This window comes from Trifolium pratense, linkage group LG4 (assembly GCF_020283565.1).
Source record: "Trifolium pratense cultivar HEN17-A07 linkage group LG4, ARS_RC_1.1, whole genome shotgun sequence".
Classification (NCBI taxonomy): Eukaryota; Viridiplantae; Streptophyta; class Magnoliopsida; order Fabales; family Fabaceae; genus Trifolium; species Trifolium pratense.
In genome coordinates this window covers 8,639,600-8,649,344 of record NC_060062.1, presented here as the reverse complement: position 1 = coordinate 8,649,344, position 9,745 = coordinate 8,639,600, and the positions used below count along the sequence as shown (strand labels likewise).

Below are 9,745 nucleotides of genomic sequence, written 5' to 3'. Positions count from 1 at the left end.
TTAACTTTTCAAAGAATTATAAATATAATTAGAACCAATTAGATTTTTTAAAAATAATGATATCAAAAAAATGTGCATTTTTTCCTCAACTTAATAAAAATAATCCCTTCTAGAGTATAAGACTTTCTTCATTTCACATGAATATTTGACATTGTCCTCTTCCTGTTTTTACTCCTTTAAGCCCCCATATTTGACACCTCTCTCTCTCTCTCTCTCTCTCTCTCTCTGCAGCTTTTGAATCTATTGTTGCAAAGAGTTATCTATTGTGATCATTGATGGGACAACAATCGTTGATATACAGCTTTGTTGCTCGTGGTACGTTGATTCTTGCAGAGCACAGTGACTTCACAGGAAACTTCACCACCATAGCTTTACAGTGTCTGCAAAAACTTCCTGCTTCTAATAACAAGTTCATTTATAACTGTGATGGACACACCTTCAACTTCCTCGTCGATAATGGATTCAGTAATAATCTCTTTTAATTTCTTTTCTTTGGATTTTTTTTTTTTCCTTATATCTTGTTTTTCTTTTCTATATAATCTTTGTCATGTTCATTACGAAAGAATAAATTTTTATTAATTAAAGTGACACTGATAATCATTTTACAAAAATAATCAATCATGAATAACGCTGGCTCCCAAAAATAGAAGTTTACGGTTCATTTTGTTATATCGTTAGAGACAATTATTTGATCGATGCCAATTTGACAAAAACAAACAAAAATATATTTGTGTTTCAAAACTTTTTTTTTTTTTTTGTCAAACTGGCATCGATCATGTGACCATGTCAAATTCTTAATCATGAAAGTAAAGAGTACTTTGAGTTTATATTGGTCTAAACTTGCCAAATAGATGAATAATACTAGTTGATGTTTTATTGATATAATTAATGCTTAATGGCTTGGTGATGAAAATAATCTATTGATGCTTTTGATATTTGTGTAAAAAGCATAAGTTAATCTGCCTTGCCTTGGTGATGAAAATCACTTTTTAATCTTATTACTAGTTAATTATGAAAATCACTTTTAATCTTATAAGTTAATGGCAATTTGGCTGATGGTCTATTAATGATATTATAGCTTGGGACTTGGGAGTATGCTATAATTTTAACACTTACCCTCCCTATTATAAAATTTATGATTTTTGTAGAAAATAAATTTTGATCTTAAGTAGTTCATCACTTCATTCATCTATATTGTTTTCATTTTTCCTATTGAACTTTTTTCATAATTTGTTTTACTATTTTGTAGCTTATTGTGTAGTAGCAGTGGAGTCTGTTGAAAGACAAATTCCAATTGCTTTTCTTGAACGGATTAAGGATGATTTTAACAAAAGATATGGTGGAGGAAGAGCTACAACAGCAACTACTAGAAGTCTTAACAAAGATTTTGGGTACTTAAGTATATGATTAAGTATACAAAATATCATATCATATTACTCCTCGATTTTTTTTTAAGGTCAAACAAAGTAGCTGCCTCTGTCGAGTACCCGAGTATCTTTTTTAAGTTGATAATATGTCAAATTAAATGACCCGTGACTTATCCACGTTGATGCCATGTCACACAAAATTCTAACTATAAGTTTTATATATCGATCGGTTAAAAACTTAAAAAGCTTTTATGTGTATTGGACTTCCGTCACCAAATCCTATAACCAATTAACACTAATGAGGAGTCTACGCATAAAAATTCAAATTTTTAACCAAAACGAAACTTGCGCTTAGGATTTTGTATGACGTGGCATCAACTTGAACAAGCCACAATGTCAGGATGAAATAAAGCTACTTGATGGAGGCAACATTTTGACTGACATTAGATAATTTATAGAGTAATTTGATATTTCGTAAATTTGGAGTCCTAAACTGGCTATACAAAATATTCATATACTTGTTATTAGTCTCTAATACTTATGATATATATGCTTTAGACCAAAGTTGAAGCAGCATATGCAATATTGTGTTGAACATCCAGAGGAAGTTAGCAAACTTGCTAAAGTGAAAGCTCAAGTTTCTGAAGTCAAAGGAGTTATGATGGAAAATATTGACAAGGTAGTGATGAACTTCATATTGATACTATATCAATTATGTAGTATCGTTACTTTATATCGAAGACCTATTTTGTGTCTACGTGTCTCTGTCAGTATCATGTTTGTTGTCTGTGTATATATCCGTGCTTCAATTAACGATATCTTATTAATGTGCAGGTTATTGATAGGGGAGAAAAAATTGAGGTTTTGGTGGATAAAACAGAGAACCTTCGTTCTCAGGTTAGATGCTTAATTTACGATGACAATGTATGCGATTAAACTCCAAAGAGAAACTCTTAAAAGAAAATTCCATTGTCCATTTTCTTTCGGTTTTTTGGTAATAGAATACTTTCAATACCCTTAAAGAAAAATGGTATGATTTTGCAGGCACAAGATTTCAGGCAGCAAGGAACACAGTTAAGGAGAAAAATGTGGTATCAGAATATGAAGATCAAGCTCATAGTTCTTGCTATCATAATTGCATTGATTCTCATTATTGTTCTTTCTGTGTGTCATGGTTTCAGTTGTTAAAAATTCTCATTTATCTAGAATTGTCACTATATATTGGATTGTTTTGTAATATATTATAGTCTCATACTTTATGATTTGTTTATTAGACATTCAATTGTATCATGTAAAAAAATGGTTAGGAAGAAAATGAATAAAGTGTGTTAGGGTGATTCCTATTTTTCATTTTCATTGTTCCTCCTCTATAAATTACATTAATGTTTCATTTATGGAATTGTATGGCATTTTGAATAACCTTATGTTGTAGAATTAATTGGGACTCACCGATCATTAGTTGGTCTAGTGATGATTGATGCTGAACTTGGTAAGGATTGTTTGTGTTTTGACATCCTAGTTTTTTTTTTGGTTTACCATGATATTGGTAGGAAGTTTCCACTGCTGTAAGCGATGACTAATCTCCGTTGGGGAACTTGTGGGGCATACGAGATGGGTTCTCCGCTCACAACCAAATTTTCTTCATACGCATAAGCCAGTAATAGAACCCCTGACCACATGCTTAAGTGGACCAAAACCCTTACGTTATAGTTTTATTTTAACTCAAACAAGTTTAAGGCATTTCATTAAATAAGTTTTTCTTGTCTCAAGTCTCCGTGAATTTATCACAATTAGGAGAAATATTGCATTATAAAGTGTGAATATATAATCAAATTTCTGCAAACCATATTTATAAATTAACTAAAAACAACAAATAATTCATCCCCTTTATAATAAATCTCATAGGGTATAACTAGATAAACACATTTGGGAGACTAGAAAAATTGCAATTTTACACGAATAGTGCTTAAAAAATTTAAGAATAAAGACACATTCTTGTTCTTGAGAAGTTAGCTTGAAATGAGACATCAGCATAAGTTTCAACCTGCCAGCAAAAATGAACATAAAATACACAATTGTTAACAAATTAATCTTATGTACATATTATTATCATGATGAAAAATAACATTAAATACACAATGTTAACTAGCTAGGTAATTAATATTAACTTAATGTAAGTTAGGAAGTCACGTGCTTACCTCAAAGAAAGGGATGTCAATTATTTATTTGGTCACACTAACTGCTGATTCATTCCTCCCTAAGCAAGCTTCCATTATAACTTCATATGGCAAAACAAACAACATATTATTAGATAAGGAATGGAATAATCAACAAATAAAACCAATTAATTTTAGATTAATAGAAAACGACAGTTTATACCATACCTCAGTTGATGATGGAGCCTGGCTTTGTCCCCTGCAGGGAACATGATGATAAATCAAAAATTGAACCTATTGATCCTCCACCGCTGCTGGCGGAGACGTCACCATCGGGCATTGTTCGATTTATAACCCTTGCAGTGATGTTGCCCATTCAGGTATAGATGTAAGGTTGACACATTGTGTGATTCTTAGAGTTTGTAAAGTGGTAATGTGCTGAAGCCCCTCAGGCAAATATTTCATTTTTGGGAGTTTATGAAAAGTCAACACTTTGAGGTTTGTGAGTTCTTTCCATTTCATGCTGTAACAACCATCTTCATCATTGCACGGATCAAACTCCTCACAATTTCTGATACTCAAATCACACACTGTAGTGAGATGCTGAAAGACTCCACGTAGAGATTTAAAATTAAGTATATTATATAATTGAAGAAACTCCACTTTGGAATAAGTGACTGCTTGTTGTAATACCTTTTCTGTGACATTAAGAAAATGTATTTCCGTGATATCTATGTGCTGTGGAATGGAAATTAGATTATGACAATCAACAATCCATAACTTTTCAAGACTCTTAAATTGATGACAACAACCCTTTGACATTTCTTCTTCACTACACCTACACCATCCTTTAAGATTGGGTAATTGAAAAAGATATATCTCTGTGAGTGATGCAGAAAAGGTTGATGAATTATCACCATTGTTGTTGTCGTTGACTATCCACTCTAGGGACGGCAAATCCCCCAAGCAGATGTATTTGACATGCAACGGTGTGAGTTCAAGATATTGCAATCTTGTGCAATTGTCTAAACTCAATTCATCCAAACTTGTAGATAAATTGACCAAACTAGACATTGTCACACCACCAAATCCTACAATTCTTAAGAATGTGATATTGGAGTGCATAACTATGTCATGTAGAATTATATCATCTTTTTCCAAGTCATTCACATCACCCACAATTTGTGAATTCCATTCTAATCTTAACCGATGAAGATGTGGCTTCCCCATTAAATTGATGTCCTTAGCTTCTGTAGGACAATGCCTCAAGCATTCCAAGCCTTTTATCTCTAGTTCTCCCCTCAAATTATTTAACCCTCTTAGCTCACTAGCTTTGGCACTGTCTTTGGAAGTCGCATCTAACACAAATGGTGTCAGTGTTTGAAGATTTGTCATTTTTCCTATTCCACGTGGCATACAAGTTAATCTCTGGCAACCATCCAACTCAAGATGTCGAAGACTTACCAACTTCCAAAGATCTTTGGGCAACTCTCTCAAACCATAACAATGATTGAGTAAAAGAGTCTCCAAATTAATTAATTCAGTTATAGACCTTGGGAGCTCTTCAATCAAATGACTACGTGAAAGGTCAAGATACCTTAAATGTTTCATCCTACCAATACAAGATGGAATCTTCATTGGCTCTCTGCAGTTGAGATTTAGCACACGAAACCGTCTAAAACTTGACAAGATGGAAATACAAGCAGACACTTGTATTTCAAAATTATCATAAAGTCCATGTAGTGGTAATAAAAATGTCCTTAGTTTGTAAGCATTGAGAAGAGAAGTTGGAGCCTGCCATGAAGAATCCAATTCAAAGCCAAAAGAGACATGACGGATTTTTTTGTCGACATGTTGCCCCCTTTCTTTAACTAAAAGATAGTCACTACTTGAAATAACACTTGCCAAATGATGCACAATATCATGCATTTGGAAACATACCTTGCCATCAAATTGTTTGGTGATATTTTGAAAGAAAGACTTATGAACAAAATCCATGAAGTACTTTTCACCAATATCTTCTAAACTTATATTTTCATCTGATGACTGAACAAATCCTTGCGCAATCCAAAGTCGGATCAACATTTTCTTCTCAATTAAAAAATCTTGTGGAAACAAAGAACAAAATGCAAAACACTTTTTCAAATGAAAGGGTAGATGATCATAACTTAGTTTGATAAGTTGAAAAATTTTATTTTCACCTTGCTCATCAATTTTTATAAGATCTTTGTTCTTGAAGGTTAACCAATCCTCCTCAGCCTCCATGGAATACAATAGGCATCCGATGCTTCTAATTGCGAGAGGAACCCCTGAGCATTTTTTCACAATTTCCATGCCAATTGACACCAAATTCTTATTCTCTGGTTCTTTTTTATTCTCAAAAGCTAATTGATAGAATAATCTCCAAGATTGTTTTTCATCGAGACCCTTTAAAAAGAATATTGAAGATGAACCACTTATCTTGGCTACCTGTTCACTTCTCGTGGTGATAATTATTTTACTTCCTCTTGCTCCATCTTTCAGTAGTGTCATCAATTCAAGCCAAAGATCACGATTCTCATTCCAAATGTCATCCAAGACAAACAAATATCTTTTGCCCTTAACTTTTTTGCGAAGTTCCTGCACCACTTTATCCATCGCATCATTAGTGTTTGATTCGATGATCTTTGCAGCAATACCTTTTACATCGAAATCATCAGAAACACACACCCATTTCATCAACTCAAAATGTTGTTGCACTTCCTTGTTATTGTATACAAGTTGAGCAAGCGTAGTCTTTCCAAGTCCTCCAACTCCAATTATGGAAATAACTGAAACATTCTCTTTCACATTGGTGTCAAAAACCATCTCTAGCAACTTTTTCTTCTCCTCCTCTCTTCCAATGACTTTTTCCTCGGGAACCAAGGAATGAGTTTCTCTTTGTTTGAAAACTCGTTGCTCAGGAGTGCGATTAGTAAAATTAAAATTTTTTTGATCAACATTAAGGGCCTCAATTCTCTTACCAAGTTCCTTAATTTTCCCAACCATTTTGAAAGAAAATAGAAATTGGTTAGAAGACGAGAAGAAGATGCGAACCTTTTTAGCCTTCTTGTTATCGGTCATCACCTTCCGCCTTAACTCTTCCGTGTTGAAGTCATCAAGCAAGTCATCTGCATCATCAAGAACATCTTTGAGCTTTTCCAACCAAAGTTGAACTTGATGGTTGTTGGTGCTCTGCTGCTCATCTGCATCCAAAACCACAGCCTTGATCTCAGACATGTTTTCCACCAGCTTTCCAAGATCATCTCTCATGTTCCAGCTTTCAACAACCACAGAACCCAGCTTTCCAATCAGCTTCTCAATCGTGTTAAACAATAGACCTTCAGCCATTTTTGTCACAAGTGAATAAGGTGCACAATATTTTGAGAGATTGAATTAACACGGTAAATGTTTTCAATAGTATATGATATTGTTTATAAAGATGTCATTACAACAAAGCATCTTCTTTTCTTTCTTTTCTTAAGCAAAGCAAAGTATCTTCTTTTCTTTTCTTTTTTTATCAAAGCAAAGCATCTTCTTTTCTTTTCTTTTTTTTATCAAAGCAAAGCATCTTCTTTTTTTTTTTCAAAAGAAAGAGTGATAACTGAAGAAAGGTTTATGTTGGAAAATACACAAATATTTAGGGCTTGTTTGAAACACTTCTCAAATTTTCTATTTTAGTTTTTAAAACTTAGAAAACTAAAAACTTGTTGATAAACTATTTTTGAAAAAAAGTTTTGACAACTGATTTGTATTTTTCAGTTTTGGGGACTAAAAAACTGAAACTTGTAAAATATGTTTTGGTTTTCTATTTTCAGTTTTTGAAACCAACTCAATTACTAAGCCCAAATCTATATCATATTTTTTTTTTTATAATAGAATTCAAAGGCTTAAATATGATAATTTTGCCCTTTTCTTCTTTGCGTTTTTCTTTTCTTCTCTTCTCTGCATTTTTCTTTTTTGCGTGATTTATTTTTTCTATTTGATAATTTTTTTATTTTAATTTTTAAATCTATTTTATTTTTTGACGGAAAATCTAATATATTTTTAAATCTAATATATTAATTTTTTTTTGTAAGTGTCATACCTCAATTTTTTACCTAAGATCCCACCTCATATTCCCATCATCATTGCATTTTATACATCACTAACAAAATCCAAAAAAATATATGTCGAATTAGATAAGTTTTTATTTTTATTGAAAACAATCCAAAAAATGTCAATTTGTTTATTATTAAAAAAAAATCTAAAAAAAGTGTTAACTTAAGTCAAATCTTTTTATTATATTACTATTATTATTTTCTTTCCTCTTATTATTATTATATTTAACTTATTATAAAAAATAAATAAGAAGCAGCGTATTTGCTGCATTCTTCCTCCACCCTTTTCATTTTATTTATTATTATTATTATTATTATTATTATTATTATTATTATTATTATTATTATTATTATTATTATTATTATTATCAAAAGTCAAACAAAACAAAGAGAAGAACAGAGCATGCCATTTCTATTCCCATGCTTTCTTCCAACTTTTCATCACTTTTCTTTCACCAAAATCACACTCTAACCAAAAGCAAAAACACCAAATTCAAATTTCCTTCCAAACCTCACTTTAATCAATTCAATCTCAATTAATCCAATGGACAAAACCCCAGAAATTGCTCTATAAATTGAGAAGAAGAAATCAGAAGAACAAGGGGAGGGGAATTGAAAACAAAAATAGAGAGCGAAAAAACAGAGAAAAAATAAAAGAAACAAAGCAGCAGAGTGCTGCGCCTCTCACTCCACTATTCTCCAAACCAACCATCACAACCACAACAACATAGCAGCAGTGCTGCGTTTTACTACTCATTCATTTATTTATTTATTTATTTATTTTTATTTGTTTGTTTGTTGGGTTCTAAGCTCATTCTATTTACACCCCCTTTTAAATAATGCCTAATAACAACTAAAACTAAAAAATAGTTTTCTTTTCTTTTGAAACAAAAATTACAAAAAATACTCAAGAAAATTAATTTAATTTTAATTTAATTTTGGGTAAATTTAAGGGAAGAGATTGTTTTGTTGACTTTGTGTCATTATGTGATTTTTGCATGCTTGCATGTTTACTTGTCTATCTTTGTTCTTTTAGGCTTTCAAAACACAAAACCCTAAAAATTCAAAAAAACTTATATTCAAAAAAAATAAAATAAATCCGTTTTGAGAAAACTTGACTTTCATAAAGAGATTTTCAACTTTTTTCCAATAAATGGTTTAACACACCTGAGCTTATCCAAACATTTTCAAAAGACTAAAAATAAAATAAAAAAACTCACAAAAATCAATCTTCATCACGTTTAACACTCTTTTCTCAAAAAGTTTAGATATGAGTAATCTATGGTTGAAAATTCAAATTCCCCATAAAATTTGATCGAAAGATATTGATTCTTTTCCAATTAGGAGAGTTAGTGGCATATTTGTTGATTTAATATCCACGTTGGAGCTCTTCCCTATTGTGAAGCAAAGATCAATCTTCATCATGTTTGTGGTGGATTAAAGGAGTCTTAATTTAAGATGACAAATTGTCTCTTCTCCTAAAAACAATCAAACAAATCACTTTATTACTTTTACCCCGAACTACGAGGTTTTGATCATTCATTAGTACGTAGGCATAAGACTTTGATGTCCTTCCAAATAAAAAATTAACAAAAAGATATTTCTTTTCTCATCTACCCAATCATTTACAAGCAAACAACTTTAGCCAAAAACATATATATTACAAAGGTTTCTATAGAGTACTACAGATGCTTAGGGTGTTAATACCTTCCTTTGCATAATCAACCCCGTAAGTTTGATTTCTTATTGCATTGCTTATGCTTATTAATTTATTGCTTTTTTAACCTTGCATATTTATTGGTGGGTTTTATTTGATAAAAATTAAAGTTCGGTGTATATGAGAGAGGAATTATCGGTGTTTAAAGATTAGGTTAGATAAATTCGAAATGGGGAAAGATATTTAGGGTTCTTGAGAGTTGAATTTGGTTGTCGTACGATACCCAAGAGAGAGTCTTTGATTACCTTGACGTGAATGTTGGTCCTTCACAAGATTGGGGGCTCTCTCCCGTTTCAATTGATGAAAGGCTCTGTAGTCACTTCTCTGGGACTTGTTCGGTTCCCATGTACTGTCTTCTTTTTTATGTTATGAATGTTCACTTTCCCT

The 9,745-nt window shown here is 31.8% G+C and overlaps 2 protein-coding genes across 2 annotated transcripts; one reads left to right on the top strand and one right to left on the bottom strand.

The window, feature by feature from the left end:
• Nucleotides 1–116: 116 nt before the first annotated feature.
• On the top strand, nt 117–2,717 carry LOC123921831 (vesicle-associated membrane protein 722-like). The gene is made up of 5 exons (XM_045974520.1): nt 117–465; nt 1,250–1,391; nt 1,926–2,046; nt 2,202–2,264; nt 2,412–2,717. Exons 1-5 carry the CDS (start codon nt 276–278, stop codon nt 2,553–2,555), a joined length of 660 nt encoding a protein of 219 aa, XP_045830476.1. The 5' UTR covers nt 117–275; the 3' UTR covers nt 2,556–2,717.
• A 483-nt stretch (nt 2,718–3,200) lies between these two features.
• Nucleotides 3,201–7,143, bottom strand: LOC123921828 (putative disease resistance protein RGA1). The gene is made up of 3 exons (XM_045974518.1): nt 3,752–7,143; nt 3,566–3,645; nt 3,201–3,411 (listed from the first exon to the last, which is right to left on the bottom strand). Exon 1 carries the CDS (start codon nt 6,890–6,892, stop codon nt 3,872–3,874), a length of 3,021 nt encoding a protein of 1,006 aa, XP_045830474.1. The 5' UTR covers nt 6,893–7,143; the 3' UTR covers nt 3,201–3,411; nt 3,566–3,645; nt 3,752–3,871.
• Nucleotides 7,144–9,745: the final 2,602 nt, after the last annotated feature.

Bases quoted from the DNA above. Each gene is read 5' to 3' on its own strand.
- LOC123921831 (XM_045974520.1), top strand. From the start codon at position 276: ATGGGACAACAATCGTTGATATACAGCTTTGTTGCTCGTGGTACGTTG. The intron at 1,392-1,925 runs GTACTTAAGTAT...TATATGCTTTAG, and splicing joins AGTCTTAACAAAGATTTTGG to ACCAAAGTTGAAGCAGCATA. The intron at 2,265-2,411 runs GTTAGATGCTTA...ATGATTTTGCAG, and splicing joins CAGAGAACCTTCGTTCTCAG to GCACAAGATTTCAGGCAGCA.
- LOC123921828 (XM_045974518.1), bottom strand. From the start codon at position 6,892: ATGGCTGAAGGTCTATTGTTTAACACGATTGAGAAGCTGATTGGAAAG.